The following is a 16,882-nucleotide window of genomic DNA, read 5'->3' as shown; positions in this document are numbered from 1 at the left end:
GTCATTTAATTATGGACTTAATTGACTGGAGTCTGGTACAGAGGCTTAGACCACGAAGCAGGAGGCCAACAAATTCACTTTCCTCTAATTCCTCTGTGGATTTTAAGAACCAGACAGCCGCTTAGGCTATTAAAAGAATAACACATCCTAAAACAATTTAACAAATGAAACAAGCTTCCATTAGGAGATGTACATTCTTATTTTAATGGTACAGCAAGATGTTATGGTAACGTATTTCAGTTCCAGCTTTAAGAGTTGGTCTCTCATACAGTAACTGGGGAACAACAGCATCTTTGTAGAGCCACAGTAATGTTGCACTGATGACTAAAAAACCTGATTTCTCCACCAATAAAACCCTTAACTGACTGATTTTTTTGTTTTTCTGATTTTTTTTAAATTTCAGCACCTTCAGTGGACATGCCTCCAGCGTTTCAGAGCTCAGAATACTGCTTGTTTTTCCATGATTTTGAAACCTAATTTTATATACTTAGCGATTTTTTTAATCCGTGAAATTTGGCTGGGTGATTAATAACACATTTTTCTGTGGTGTGAAAAACTCAGAACTCATATTTATTAGTGCTCTACACAGACTTTAATACATTTTTTATTTTCTTAATGTGTGCCTGTGATATATTGTCACTAGCTGTTAATATAATTATTTTCATTGTAAACCTGTATAATTACAATATGCCTGTGTGAGTATTCATTCATAAATGTGCTTTGCATGTTCCTGGTATTACATAATACATATTGTAACTACATAATAATAATAATTGCATAATTTTCTGACCCATAAAGAATTTTTTAAAAGCTTTGTAATTGTGTCAAACACTGAATCCAGACCTGCTGTGTCTCTTTACTCATCCATGTTTTTGGTCAAAGAGGTTTGTTTTGTTGTTTCATTGCAATTAACATCATATAACACCTTAAAACCATAAAACTATCTTGTGCACTGATTCAAGACCTCAAGTCTTTGATTATTTTATTTTTTTGTTGCCAATTATTATGAATTAACAGTGAAATCATTATAGTCCTCTGCTGCAGGTCCCTTCCACTGTTTTCAGCCTCCTCATGAGTCCCTCCAGTGAGCATTTGTCCTTTTCTGGAACGGCCTCTTTCCACTGCTTTTGGAAAGCGTTGTGGATGGAAATGTTTTGAAGGATGTCATGTCCGTGGCGCCTCACGTCCACTGCTGCATCAGAACATATTTTGCTGACAGCAATAAGGAAGCTTTTGGTGAAATTCTTGCCACCTGTAAGTACCCGTGTGGCTCCAAGGATGTTGCATAACTGAATTATAGCCTCCAATACCTCTGTGTGGTTCCTTGCCAGATCCTGAATAGATTTTAAATCTTCAATTTTCTTCTGCCAGGCATCTCATACCTTCTCAGGACTTTCATCATCCACTCTCCTCCTCCTCCTCAGTCTGTCCTAAGAGCTGGTGGACCTTGTGCCCTTTGTACCCCAGTCTCTCTCAATCATCTCTGCCACCTTAAAAGCCTCCTGTCTCAGATGAGCATGAATGGCCTTGTCCTCCATTAAGCTCCAGAAGTTTTGCCCATCAATTTGTGTAGAAGTCCTCTCTTTTTTCTTGGGTTTAGATGCCTTCTGACCAGCAATCAGATGAGCCATTTTGTAGGCTTCCTCCTTGAGATGAGCATGCATCGCCTCATTTTTCATGATAGACCAGAAGCCGTCCTTATTAAGGTTTTCACAAGTCATCTGGTGTAGCTTGGACTTTGAAGTCTTCTCATTGCCCCACTGTCTTGCAATCAGGTCAGCCACCTTGTAGGCTTCCCCCTTCAGGTGTGCCCGTATGGTCTCATTTTTCATTATAGACCAGAAGCTGTCCTCATGGGAGATTTCCAGTGCCTTCTGGTTGATCTTGGGCTTCTTCTGGTTGCCAAATTCTCTTGCAATCTGGTCAGCCACCTTGTAGGCTTCCCCCTTGAGATGAGCATGCATGACTTCATTTTTCATGATAGACCAGAAGCTGTCCTTATTAAGGTTTTCACAAGTCATCTGGTCTATCTTGGGCTTTTTCTGATTGCCTGATTCTCTTGCAATCCGGTCAGCCACCTTGTTTGCTTCCTTCTTCAGATGAGCATGCATGGCCTCGTTTTTCATGACAGACCAGAAACTGTCCTCATCAAGGTTTTCGCAAGTCATCTGGTGTAGCTTGGACTTCAAAGTCTTCTCATTGCCCCAGTGTCTTGCAATCAGGTAATTCACCTTGTAGGCTTCTCCCTTCAGGTGTGTCTGCATGGGTTCATGTTTCATGAAAGACCAAAAACTGTATCTATAAAGTTTTTCGTCTATCTCTGGCTCCTTCTGATCGCCCCATTCTCTTGCAATCAGGTCAGCCACCTTGTAGGCTTCCTCCTTCAGATGTGCCCGTATGGTCTCATTTTTCATTATAGACCAGAAGCTGTCCTCATGGAAGATTTCCAGAGTCTTCTGGGCTTTGTTGTCTTTCCAGGAATAATGGAAGTCGCTTTGTGTCTCTTGAAAACCCATTGTAAAAGTTGACAGAAAGATGCACTTGACAGTCAATAACTCGAAATGACTCTAAATGACTTGAAATGAGTCCAGTTACTGCAGTGAAACAGAATGTGTTCTGTGTGATGTCACGTTCTACCTTGATGAGCCAAAGGAACCCAAGAGTTCCAGTTCTATACACACACACACACACACACACACACACACACACACACACACACACACACACACACACACGTGCACACTTACATGTACACAGTATATAGCTCTATGAAAATTTTAAAAATTGTATAAAAAATGTCATTCACAATTACTTAGAGCCCTCTGTGATGCCTTCAACTCACTTGTCTTGTGACCAACAGTGCAGAAGCTAAAGATTTTCAAATGATATGTGTCTAAAAAGCTGGACCCAGAGGGTGTTTGGCATTTTTGCTTGGAAAAAGACTGAAATGATTAATTGTTTATCAAAATAGTTGCCAATTAAACTTCTGTTGATTGACGGCCCATGACATAAGCCATATAGGCGGCTGCTAGGGCACCAAATAGGGGGGGGGGCTTTGTCAGGGCTAGAGGTATTTTTGCACTTCATTTTAGTGTGAGTTCATATTTGAAGTTCTAGGACTGGCGGTATTATTGTTGCACTTTTTGTGCTCCAATCTAAAATCTCCCCTATAGGGCACAAACACCACTGACAGTGAGGTCTGTAGATTTAGAGCTGCAGCAATAAGTCAATTAATCAATTTGTCGATCGACAGAAAATTAATCTCAAGCTATTCTGATCATTCGAATATTCGTTTTTGGGGGTTTTTTGAGGAAAAATGTCAAATATTTGCTGGTTGCAGTTTCTGAAATGTGAGCATTTGGATTGTGTGGACACTTATATGTGTCATACATGACAGTAAACTGAACATATCTTTGGATGGTGGATTTTGGACTGTTCAGACATAGCAAAACATTTAATGACCTCAGTCTGTGGAAAATTTCAATGAGCATTTTTTAGTTCAATTTTTCTGATGTGTAATAGACAAAACGATTGAGACTATAATTGACGATTGACGATAATTGAGAAAATAATCCGCAGATTAACTGATGATGAAAATAATCATTACTTGCAGCTATATATGGATTACCCTGTGTAACAGTAATATGGGCAAATCAACTCTTTATCCTGGGAGGCTGAGTAGGAAACCTTTAGTAATTTTAATTTCTTTTTTATCTTAACTTTATTTAATCAGGTAGTCTCGTTCAGCTAGTCTCAAGAGAGACCGGAGAACAAGAAACATTCATAATCACACAACCACAATAAACTTTCAGCATACAACATCTACACTGTTCTTCACTCATTCATACACTTACCTACAAAATCTTACATTAACGACTGTACTGATGATTTTCACACCCGTTGTTTTTTAATAGATTAATAAATTCTTTTCGTTTAGACCCGAACCACATGTGTGATGTGTGATACCTCTACACAGGCGACATTTTCACGCTCTCTCTCACACGAACACACACACACACACACAGCAGCAGCCCAAGGTAGTGCACTCGGTAGTTACTGCAGCCTGTGGTGTTTGGAGCAGTGTGTGAGCAGAGTACTTTCCATGGTTTTGTTTTGTTAGTGAGTAATAGCAGGCTCATTATGAAAAGCCAGAGGAAGTTCACTTCTGGATTCATAAAGGCACTTCACCGCTGTGCATACCATCCAAAATACGTCTGAGAGATTCAAACATGATTTAAAAAAAAAAAGTGGACAAAATTTGGCCTCACACGAACACACACACACAAACGCTACAGTATGTATAAACACCAAACACACACACACACATTACACAAACCGTATCCAATTAACACTCTGAAACAAATCTGAGTAGTTTGGTCGGATAAACCAAAAAGATAAGTCGTTTACAGCATCCTTGTTTTTTTTTTTTTTTTTTTTTTTTTAAGCGCTGCATGCCTCGGTGTGTACATGTGTGTGTGGTAGTGTGTATGTTGATGGGAGCCTGATAGAAAAGTCCTGGTGACTTGGGCCGTGCATCAAAGGGCTGCGGAGAAGCCGCACGGCATCTGGGAGCAATAACGCTGCCTCTAACCCTTCATTACCACAAAGACTGGGCCCTGGGTGGCAGCCAACGGCAATTTTCACAACCCTCCTCCTCACCTCCCTCCGTTTCTCCTTTCCCTCCATTCTTCTGCCATTCCCCTATTGAGTTCTGTCTTTAAAAAAAAAAGGAAAAAAAAAAAAAAAAAGAAACACAGACATCAATTCTGTGAGTCTTTCACAACGGGGATAGACGTAAAAGGGATGAGACCTGCTGGGTTTCAAGCACTAAATGGAAAATCTTGTTTTGCGTCCACACATTGCAAAAAAAAAAAAGCACAACGTCAAATTAGAAGAGTTCAGTCCAGTTACAGTAATCTAAAAAAAAAAAAAATCATATTCTGAACATAACTGACTTCTTCCAGAAGAAAATGTTCCTAAAAAAAGTACAGATATTACTGTCTTCATATCTTCAAAAATCCCACGCATGCAAAATCATTGTTTAGTCTGTGAGTAACATGTCTGTGAGAAACAGCAGAGACAGCATCAGAAGAATCTTAATTTGGCTAAATGCCGTTTTGACTTTATTTAATGAAAGGCCACATGTTGTCAACATTTAAATCAGCAACAGCAAACAGGGAGAATTACGTTTGGGAATAGCTATTCTGAGACAATGTGGACAACGTTTGTGACTCATCTAGCTACGAGGTTGTGCAATAATGCCCGTAACAAATCAACTTGGACCGCGTGCCAGCATTCTCTGATACTTCATATATCATGTAGAGTGCCTCCTGATAACGGTGCAGGCGAGAAGGTTTTTTTCGAGCTCTTCTGACTTGTCCAGTTTCACACGGATGAAAATTAATTCTCATATTTTCTGTGTGTTTTGTTGTTTTTTTTTAAGAGTCACTGAGTGACTCTTAAAAAAAATAGACAACCTTTGTTCTCTTCTTTGCTCTTCCTGTGAGAACGAGCACAAACAAAAATAAACTCCTCCACGGAAAGGAAACGTGGTGGCCACATGACAATGACACATTCAGTCAGCGGCGTGCTTGAACGCAGGCTGGCAGGTCAGTGATAACTTCCTGTTTAGCAGCTAATTGCTAAGCAGTTAATGATCTGCTTTGCGTTTACTTCTGCAGAAGGTCAGTGTAACAACCTTAGGGGCTAGCCGGGACATGTGATCAATCAATGGTGACCACCAAAGAGTAAAAGAAGGATAAGGGGGAGGGGGGTGACAACACCAGGTTCACTAACCACATAAACACATGTCAATCCACAGGTCAAACACTCTGTTCAACCTGTGTGTCTACTGAGTCTCTAAACTCTCACTGAGCGACAATCAGCGCTACATGGTGGCATAAAACCTCAAGAATATTTAAAACTTACACTTACAAAAAGTCACATATAACCCCAAACGCAAATTTATATATTGATGTGTCAAAATGGCAAATGAGGCGTGTGAAAAGTCTCTTAATTTTCACGAGCTTAAAACATCATGTCAGAATACTTTGAGGTAAAACATTCACATATGTAAGCCAAACATGCTTTGAAGTCCCACACTTTGGTTTTATAGTACTTGCATATTATATAGAGTGCTAACATGTATTTGTGGCATTAATGTAATGGAAACAAAAATGAAGTAAAAAGGAGAGAATTCCATAGTTAAAGAACGTCTTTAGACATGCTGGATCTCGATAAACTCATGGCCTTAGTCTAATCCCAACCCTCATCCTGTTTTACTGGAACACAACAGTCACTCGATCATCAGCACTGCGTGATCCAAATACAGCCAAACCTAAAATCACTTCTTCTTCTTCTACTGACTGTACAGTGAAATGAACCGCCAGAATATGCAATTTGCACTTGTGAATCAAAACGTGTACACATACTGTATTACTCACAGGGTGTGTGTGTATACTGAGTAATTTTCATGACGTGACTGTGCCAATGTTTGTGCACTTCCAAGAGAAGGAAAGATGGATTTTTTTCTTTTTAGTTTACGGATTTACAGTAAATCCAGTCTTGTAATATGAACATTTAAATCTCTCATTTACGGTATGTCAAGGTTCAATTATTTATCATCCATGAAATCATGGAAAAGTCAGTGCTTACAGGATTATCATCCAACGCTGATTCAGACAAAATATTTTTTAAAAATGACATAATATGTAATAAAAAGTATAAAATAGGTACATGCAACATGAGAATATATACTTTAAAAGCTATAAAACAACCACAGGAAAGCTCAAACTCCTGTCATGTCTTATTGAACACATGTAGTAATCTTTAAATATGTGTCATTCTTGTCTGTGCACAACAAAACTACCAAACTACCACACACACACACAGGATATACAACATGCCGAAAGACATTAAGTGCACAACTATGTGGTTTCTTTTTATCTATCCCGCATCTGCTTGGGTCTAAGCCCCGGTGTTGTTTCTATAATGATTTTCGTATTATGCTCTGGATATACAGGAGAAAAAAAAGATAATTTACAGCAAGACAAACATGCATACTTACTCATTTATCTCATCAGTCAAGCAGGATAAACTTCCAAATATCCACAGACCACCTTGTGTACCTCCTCTTGTCTCTGTTTGACAATCTCAAACCCTCTTTTCTGATGTTTTCTTTAACTAATGAGACACAGTAATTCATTCATAACCGGTTTTCTTACAATTGTAACTTTTTTTTCATCATTTTCAACCAGTTCTCTTCTAAAAGTTCTCTCATCTTTGTTCTGTTCATTCTCACTTTCATACCTCCAGCAGCAAATTATCAAATTTAGTAAATTCTCTGCTTTCTCTTTCTCTTTTCTCTTCCGTGCTTTCTGTCTCTAACCTGATACTCTATGCTTTAAGTTTAAAAGGCAGCAAAGACAGAAAAGCTAACTCGACCATTTCTGTTTATATTTACTCTTATCACCAGTGTGAGTGAGTCATACTGTGTATATTTGAAATACTTGAACATAAAAAGCTAACTGTAAGCACTCACGCATGTGTAAGCACAAGTAATGTGGAAATTATAACAAAATATTGTGAAATTAGAAGAGCACCAGAATTTATTTCTCGAATGCACCATAAGACAATTTAAGTGCTCCGCTATCTTGAAATATGTAGCACAGTCACTCGGTTTCTCATGTCAGCAAAGAAATAATTTAAATGATATTATGGAAGAGAGAGAAAAGAAAACAAAGCTATCGTGTGGCTCACATTTTTAACCAACAAGATTAATAGCTATGTAACACGCTATCGCCTCTTTGAAAACTAGCTGTGAGATTTCACTGAAACGCAGCTGACTGATGATACGGGAATCCCGCTTTTACGACATGAAAGATACACATACACCCACATGAACTGACGGAGACGTTGGCTTTAATGCAATAACAAAACACAGCGACAGCAGCGGCAGTATTTCATGAGCAGACAGAATAACATGGAAGCACAGATTACACTGCATGTGTGTGCAGTATCCATGTGTGCATGTGTGTGTCCGTGTATGTGTGTGTGTGCATACTTTACTCAGTATTTCTTTACTGACTAAGAGTTTGAAAAGGAAGCTGCTTGCCTGGTCATCCAAACAGTGGAAACAATGTTGGTGCGACCGCAGTGCTCCCCCCACCCACCCATTAAAATTCACTCCCTCCAATCCTTAACCCGAAATTTAACAGGAACAATCATGCATTTTCCCCGCTCTGTCGCAGCGATGACGACTGACTTCTGTCGCTCTCTTTCCTGGCTTTGTTTCTCCGCCGCATTTTTATATTTTTCTACCGTAGAGGTTGGGTATCACACATTTTGAAGTTGCGTCCTCTTTTCATCTCCATTTTTCCTCTCCTTCACTCTCATTTTCCCTCCACATCCCTCCTTCTCCCTGCCAGTACTGCTGACTCGTCTCTCCTGGGATTGCGCCTGCTTTGATTTCGAGCTCAGGTCGGAGCTCAGAAACCATAGCTAAAATAAACACACGGCCTTGGCCACCTCTGCACACACACACACATACATATACAGAAACACAGGCACACACACACCTGGAAACATTAGCATTGATTACTCCTGTCTGCCAGCAGTAAGAATGAATCCTAAATGTGTGTGGGTGTGTGAAACGAGGAAGGTGAAGGAGGCAAACTTTTACTTGTTGACTACTTATGTCGCAACTGTGAATCAAACTTTTCCTCCCCATCTACACACACACACATACAAAACCTCTTTTGCTCTGGTTCTGATTTACCAGTAGTATGTCACCCGTCCAACCAGCACCACCGACACCCCCCCTCTGTGCGTGTGTGTGTGTGTGTGTTGGGAAGGCTGCAGAGCTGCATAAAGGGCTCTTTATTCGAGTCGGACAGGGAGAGGAAATCAGCTTTAGAAGTAAAAACAGAGGGAGCAAGAGAGAGATGGAGACCACAGGGCTGCACATCTGGAGTTATTACAAGGCTTCCTCCCGCTTGCCAAGAAAACGCCGACATTCCTGCCCTTGCTACAAAGACCATGGAGCCTCTGCTCTCATCCAGCCCCACTCCTACACACACATCCATCACTCAAACGTCCAAAAAAACCGCATATACACTCAAATGTACCGTGAGCAGAGATGCACACATAACACTGGCTGGAAGAGGAGAAGATGCAGACGGTTTTTACGAAACACATATACGCCTCCACGTGAGCGCACGAATGCAGACATCCTCCTATCTGCCCACATACGCTTCCACTAAAAAAGTTCCCTCCCTTGGCGGCCAAGCTTTCACTCCCTTTCCAAACTTTAACAGCACACACGCCAAATGAATGCGTCTCACTTCCTGTTCACCTTTGACCTTCCACTTTCTCCCCAAAAGCCAGAGAGGAGAGAAAGAAAGAGAGGAGGAGGAGGAGGAGGAGGAGGGGAGGGAGGGAGAGAGGGAGGTAAGGGGGGAGCCAGACAGAGGGAGGGGAGAGAGGAAGAAAAAGAAAGGAGAGAGGAAAGGAAAAATGGGGGGCCGGCGAGCTCCTCCTCCTTCTCTCTCCATATCTCCTCTCTCTCTCTCGTTCATTTTTCTCCTTCTGTCTCTCGAAGGGGAAACTTGAGGTGGCCAGTCCTTTGCCACGTCAAGCCTCCAGCCGGTCCACCTTGCTGGATACCGGAGCGTCTTTTTTGCTCCGGGAAAACCTGAGAAGACAAACCCAGATGACGCAGAAGTCGCACTTGAACAGAATCGACCCGATTTCGCCTCAAAGGTGCGGCAGCGTTGAATGAAAGGACGGAGGGAGGTGATTGGCGCTGACCGGTCCAGAAGGAGACAAAATAAATATCATCCGACAAAGAGGGGACATCACTCAGGACAGCAAGATGCGAAGAAGAGAAATGGTGATCGTCCAATCACAGGACAGGTATTCCCTCCTCAAAGAGATTTTTTTTTTTTTTTTCCCCACCGTCTGGCATTCTGTCTGGTGTTTTAGTGGGAAGAGTTGGGTCAGAGTTGGCTGAGATGTAGCGTGATCTCAGCTGACCACAAGTATTCACTGATAAGTTCCTAACCGAGAGAAGTTAAGTGCACTTTAAGAGCGAGCAGGGACTTTTCTTGTCGGTGTTTCTCACTTTTAATGACAGCTTCATCTTAGCAGTTTTTTAAACTGTTAAACGAACTTGTGAAATATCTTTTTTTTAAAATTTTGTTTATTTACTCTTGGCCTGGGGGTCAGCGGGGGCAAACCCAGTTTAGGTTGTAACAAATTTGTGCTAAATGGGGTATGACCTTTTGTTCGTGTGTGCCTCTGCGTGTGCTTTTTTTTTTAGTTTTAGTTTTAGTTTTTGTTCTGTTTTTTTTATTTTTTTTCCACACACAAAAAAATTCTGGGTTAAAATAAATAAATAAATAAATGTAGGTTTAACCCATAGTTTTACCTGAGCTGAACACAGATTTCACCATCAGATTTATTACTTTTCAACATTTCTTTGTGTTATTGAGGAATATCCAAACTGCCTGTCTGCATTTTCTGTTTCCTCTCCAGAGTTCGGTCTGGAATGCTGCATCTCACAGCGGGAATGTCGTAGAATCTGCCAATCAGTGGCTATCACCTCTGTCTAACCTCTCCTCTTCCCCCTCCTCCTCCTCCTCCTCCTCTTCCTCCTCCTCCTCCTCCTCCTCCTCCTCCTCCTCCTCCTATACCTCCCCACCGGCCCCCTCATCCATCCCTCACATGCTGTTTCTCCTCCAGCCCGCTCAATCAGCATGATCAGCACTTTGTAGCCGTCACACTGTGAGAGCGAGAGGAGCTGGATTCCAGAGTCTGATACCGGAATCACAGTGAGTAAGTGTGTGTGTACGCTTTCAACCGAGGATTTTTTTTTTTTTTTTTCTTTTTTTCTGCGTGATACGTGTGTTTGAATCTGACAGCACCTGTATACTTCTCCACCACGGCCTCCTTCAGCCCGGCCCGCCTGCCCAGTGTTCAGACTACCTGTTCAGGAAGTAGTGGTTGTACAGTAGTCTGCACATTGGTTAGGCTGGCCCGGGGAAGCACGGGACGACTCGAAATTGTCTGAAAAAGAGGCGAGAAGAGAGCGAGAGAGAGAGAGAGGGGGACATCCAGCAGCAGGCACGAGCACATCAAGCTGTGGGAACACCCGGCACCACCCCTTGTCCATCTGGGCACAAACCTAAATAAAGCACCCAAAGGCTCTACCACAGATGCCCGGCCCTCGCCTGGCCTGGATTTATGACTGACGGATACAAAAAAAAAATAATGTAAATGTCAGGGAAAGCTGTTTATAGTTGGTTTGTATTGTTTGTAATGTCATCAGTTCAGCTTGTAAAAAAAAAAAGAAGTTTGAAATAAAGATTCTCTATTTGACGTCTCTATTTTTCTTTTCTCTTGCAACTCACACAGAGATGGACGGCTAAGTCTTTGGACTATTTTTCATTAACATTTGCAGATATTTGACGGAAAAATCATTCACATAACGGAAAATCCCATATTGACCTACAGAACCACATTCACACAAATATGATTGATGGTCTCATGGCATTCTCAGCACGTTGTTTCTTTTTCCCAAAAAAGTTCAACCACAGAAAAAAAGCAAGAAAAAAAAAAAAAATGAACGCTTACCCAAAAAGATACCTAAAACACACAGTAAACCCCCAGCATCACACTGCACTCTTGACCAAAATGTACAATTACGTCTGTGCCTTCCCTGCATCGACTTGTGGCTGCTTTACCTCAAATGACCATGTAATGAGCAGAGAGGCAGGAAGCCACCGTACAAAAATGTTGAAAGAGCAGCCACTCTGTCATTGTCTATTCGCCTTTTTTTTTTTTTTTTTTTTTTTTTTTTTTTACGAGTCTTTGTATAGCTCTCCCAAAAAAAGGATCCAAAATCGTTTGTGGCTTCAGTATTTGTAGGTGACGTCATGTGAAACGTTACAAGTTTAGCTGGACCCCCTGCCTCGTTTTCCATGATGTTTTTTTTTTTTTTTCTTTTCTACCTCTTTCCCCCCCCCCGGGCCGCAGTTTGTCTTCCAGCCTGCGTGTCTTCGATCAGGCGAACCCGCAGCGTTAGCATTCTGAACTCTCTTCTCCCTCTCAAATACACAAAAGCAAAGTAGAGGGCAGAAACATTCACACGGTGTCCCATCTCAGAGCATCGTCTGCAGGAATGAAAACCACAAACCAACCTGTTTCCATTTAGAGCTCTGCCACCACGCACAAGCATTTTTATTTTTTTTTTTATGTATAAGTCGCAGCCCTGGGAGCATGCACACAAGCACACACCCACACATAAGTGCACAGTACACACACACACACACACACACACACACACACACACATACACCATATAGCAGACATGCTTCTGGTGAGTTTGTTGAAAGCAGCAGTCTGCCGTTTCCCCCCAGGATGTTTACAGCTGGGATCACCAGGCGAGTCTGGCTTTCTGGCAGCTTTACAACAGGAGTAGGGAAACCCGGGCAGACACACACACACACACACACACACACACACTCAGAGGGCCAAAAGGGGCACCCAAAGAAAATATAGCCACCAAAGGACAGCAGAGTTATATCTGCCACTTATTTATTTGTGTTTGACACCATCAATGTGGAAATGTTTCTGCATAAATGAACAAATCTGATTGCAAGAATGTATGAAAGTCTACAAAAATCACAGTCATGTTGGTCTTTTTTATCTACATTTTTGTTTTCTTTCAACCATTTTTTTCTCCATTCACATCTCCCTCCCTCCCTCCCTCTCATTCTGCTTTGGGAAGCTTTAAGCTACAGAACTGCCTGATTCAAAGAATTGGCATGTCCTGTGGTAATACAGACCAGAAGGTTTCTAGGCACACACACACACACACACACACACACACACACACAAACACACACACACACAAACACACACACACACACACACGTACACTAACCAAAACATCCTGGCACCACTAGTTGGGTTGAAAGTTATTATTAGTGTCTGGGGGTGGCGTGCGCATATGTGTGTGTGTGTGTGTTGCCAGACTACGGCAAGGGTTTTCCCCTTGACGAGAGGCAGCCAATAAAACCTGCGCTGTTTTGTGAGTTGGTGTAAAGAAACATATGAATGTGTCTTTTTTATATGAAACTGCACAAAAAGATGCACAATAAGTTTTTTTTTTCTCTGAAGGCAGTGATGCATTTTTTTTTAAAGAATATAAACATGAAACTGTTTCCAACTTTTTTTTTTTTAATCAAATGTGTGTATATTGGCAAGAATCTACCCAGGTGCACATATGAGTGTAGGCCCTCATGAGCACTCTAACTCACTCTTAGTGTGTGTGTGTGTGACTGGACTATGTAGAAATGTTCAGCTTGGATAGAAAACATAATGGAAAGTTTCTTTTTTTTCTCCTTTCGTTCTTTCTTTTTTTTTTTTTTTTTAAATCATACTCGGTGCTGCAGTGCCCTTCAGCCTTGCCGCTGAGCTTTAACACCGGCACTGCGTGTTGGTTTTACGTCTCCCTGTGCCCTTGCAGCTCCAAGTTCAAATAAATATACAGTACAAGAAGGGAGGGGGAGACAAATGATACAGAGGGGACAAATGAGATGAGGAGGGCAGAAAAGGAAAGAATGAGACAGACTGATTGATGGACAAGGAGAGGAACGAGAAGAAGAGTTTCTTCTGGTTTGAACCTTCGAGGAAAGAGGTAGGAAGTAAGGATATAAAAGCAAGATGTCCACACCAGGCCTTTCTCCTCTTTCTTCTCCTCCCCGTCTCCCTCCTCTGTGCCCCCCTCCCCACTTTCTCTCACTTCACATGGTCCTTGTTACTTCTGCTGCTAACCAGCTAACAAGAGACACTCCTGCCTCCTCCCCTCTCCTTCTCTACAACCCAGTCCCTCTCTTGCTCTGTGCCCCTTCTTTGAAAAGAAGTAAGTTTATTAGAAGCAGCTTGTATGTGTGTGTGTGTGTGTGTGTGTGTGTGTGTGTGTGTGTGTGTGTGTGTGTGTGTGTGTGTGTGTGTATGCGTGTGTGTGTGTGTGTGTGTGTGTGTGTTGGGAATTGGGAACAGGGCAGGGGGCTCTGGTATGCACATGTGTGTGCCAGCTTCGGTGTCTGACATGCTGGGGGGTCTTGACTCTTTGGAAAGGGGTCGTCTCAATGTTACACACACACACACACATGCAAACACACACACACACGCACACACACACAGCCTTATGTCAGCGAGCAGAGCGGCTGCGGCTACGGCCTGGAGACAGCGAGACTGTGGCTAGCTCCTAATAGTTCTGCAAAGCATCATGGGACACCGCTCTGACCAGTCAGCCCAGTAACAAAGCACACCGGGTCAAATCATCCTCAGCGTGTAGAGGACAACCACTGAACTTGACCAACAGTCATACTTGCCAGCGGGATGAGCTGGAACGAATTATTGGACCAGAACATGGAAAAGAGACTCTAAATCTTGGTGAAAGCTCGTGGAGAATAAACACACACAGATCCGACTGAAATAATTCTCCTGGTATTGTAATTTGGAGGAAAATATTATAAAAGTGCTGCTGTTAAAATGAGGTGCATAGTTTTTGGGTGATGCAGACACGGGTGATGATGTCTGAGGTTGTGCAGAAAATACGCAGATAGCTCTGCTCCGCTAGCCAGATCACAGGATTACACAACACACAGCCCGGCTTATTGGCAGTTGAAAATGACAACTCAACTAGTGGAAATCACTGGGTTGCAGGAGTTATTGCAAAATCCTTTTTTTCCAAACATGTTTACAGGATTTTATGGTGATGAATGTGGTTTTTTTTTTTCTTTTTTTCTTTTTTCCCCCCCGAATGCAACAAATAACTCTTCACATACAGCAGCCCCTGAATTCAGTCAAACAAAATCAAATTTTGAGAAAAGACTACGCTACACTCAATACAATAAATAAACTTTTATCATTATTATTATTATTATTATTATTATTATTATTATTATTATTATTATTATTATTATTACCTGTTTAATTCTGTAGTAGAGGAAGACGATTAAATGTTATCTTTTCACAGAGCAATCAGTATTGGCTTATCAAGAAACTGAACACAAATGCCAAAGATATTGTTTATTTAATTATTTAGTTCAGACTTGTTTTGTTTCCATTACACACTCTGTCCACCAGAGGGCACTTACAAATTTATTTAGCAAATATCAATTTTCCCGCTCAGTAGGCCTACATATCTTGGTCACAGCTCAATAAATCAAATTTAAAGACTTTGTATCAAAAAGTTCTGAAATATCAACATTGGAGGGGATCAGGTAATCTAATGTCAAACTGAGATTTGTTTATCTACATTCAAGCTTCATGCAAACTTGTTTTTTGATGCGGACGCACTCACTTATTGCTTTATTGCAAGTCTTTTTGTATATTTATACATATATTTAATCTTTTTGTCTGTTTTAATTGCATATAATTACTTCTTCATTGAAATTAATTATTGAAATAAAATTGCAGATAGTATGTGAAGTTGGTTTTATGTGTTTTAGAGCATGGACATATATTTTTTGCTTATATTTGTTTCTTTTACTTTTTTCAGTATTCAGCACTTGTTGAGTATTTTCAGTATTTTTAGGGATTCAATATCACTTATTGTTATCATGTCTTATTGTGGATTCATATTTTTTGGCATATACATATGTATGGGGCTCATGCCTTTGTTTTAACGCCCTCTATTGGTTATTTACGTTGCCATATGTGTTGGGTTGAACGCCACCCACGGCTGGTATATAATTCAGACTATGATTATGTGTTTGTCAAACCCTGATGACCCTGAGTCGATACGCTTTGCTCTGCTCAATTGCCTTTACTCAAAGTATAAATTCACTGTATTATTTCACCTGAAGACAGAGTGCCTTAGTTTTTTTCCCATGGTTTTCTGCATCACTTAAGGACAAATATTTAGCAAGACTTCCTGGATTTTGTTATTTATATCAATATTAGTGTCAGCCTCAAAAATCCAGCATCGGTCAGGATCTACTTTATATCCCAGTAATCCTGCAAAAATACTCAAAAACATTTTTTAAGACATAAATTTTAACAATAAAAATGTGATTTGCTGCAGTTGATTCTGTTGAGTTCCTGTTATTCCCCTTTCTATGATCGTTTCTATAACAAAGGGGGTTTTTTGGGGTTTTTTTTGCCAAGCACTCTCATCGTCCAACAAGTTTCTCATTGCGCTTCATTATCTTCACATCATTTTACCAATCTTTGGTGCTTCACTGTTTCTAGGACAACACTGCAAAGCAGATAAATAAAATCCTGTTGTCAGCTGGCAGCCCTCTGACAGATGAGTCACATCAAGCAGCTTGATGAGTCTGCAACTTGGCGCACAAACAGGTATCATAAGAAAATTTCTTCAGTTTGTTTGTGTGCGTGTGAACACAATCTCACCTCATCGTCCTTGTACCAGGACAGAGACTCGGCGGTGAGGACAAACCAGTACTCCTTGGCTCCTCCCTTCATGATGCCGATGTTGTTGATGGTCAGCCAGCCCTTCCTGATCACCTGAGAAACGACAGACAAAAGGCAAAAAGTGATTATAAATAACACACAGCACACACATATTCACAATCTCAACATCAGACCTTTCAGCCTGTGTACGTGACACTTACTGTACATACAGTATGTACCTACACTAACATGTAAGGGGCAACACAGTAAAATGTAATGATACTGCTTCTAGTGGAGAAGAAGAAGAAGAAGTAACTGCCACAAACAACAGCAGGGTGACGCTCACCTACGTGACTAAACACATTCCTCACATTCCTTTTTTCTCTCTTTTTCTAACTTTTATTTCATTCTCTCCACCACACAGAAACTAAAGACACATACAATACGTGGTGTACGA

The 16,882-nt window shown here is 41.1% G+C and overlaps 1 protein-coding gene across 2 annotated transcripts in view; it reads right to left on the bottom strand.

The window, feature by feature from the left end:
- Positions 1-16,882, bottom strand: part of dnm1a (dynamin 1a) — a 58,318-nt gene that overhangs the window by 9,581 nt on the left and 31,855 nt on the right. For both annotated transcript variants that reach the window (XM_042395966.1, XM_042395965.1), the window contains exon 15: positions 16,426-16,539. In XM_042395966.1, the coding sequence (XP_042251900.1) occupies positions 16,426-16,539 (114 nt within the window). The remainder of the gene's footprint in view (positions 1-16,425; positions 16,540-16,882) is intronic.

Source organism: Thunnus maccoyii, chromosome 19, assembly GCF_910596095.1.
Source record: "Thunnus maccoyii chromosome 19, fThuMac1.1, whole genome shotgun sequence".
Lineage (NCBI taxonomy): Eukaryota > Metazoa > Chordata > Actinopteri > Scombriformes > Scombridae > Thunnus > Thunnus maccoyii.
Note: the sequence above shows the minus strand (reverse complement) of the source record. Positions and strands in the feature narration are given on the sequence as shown.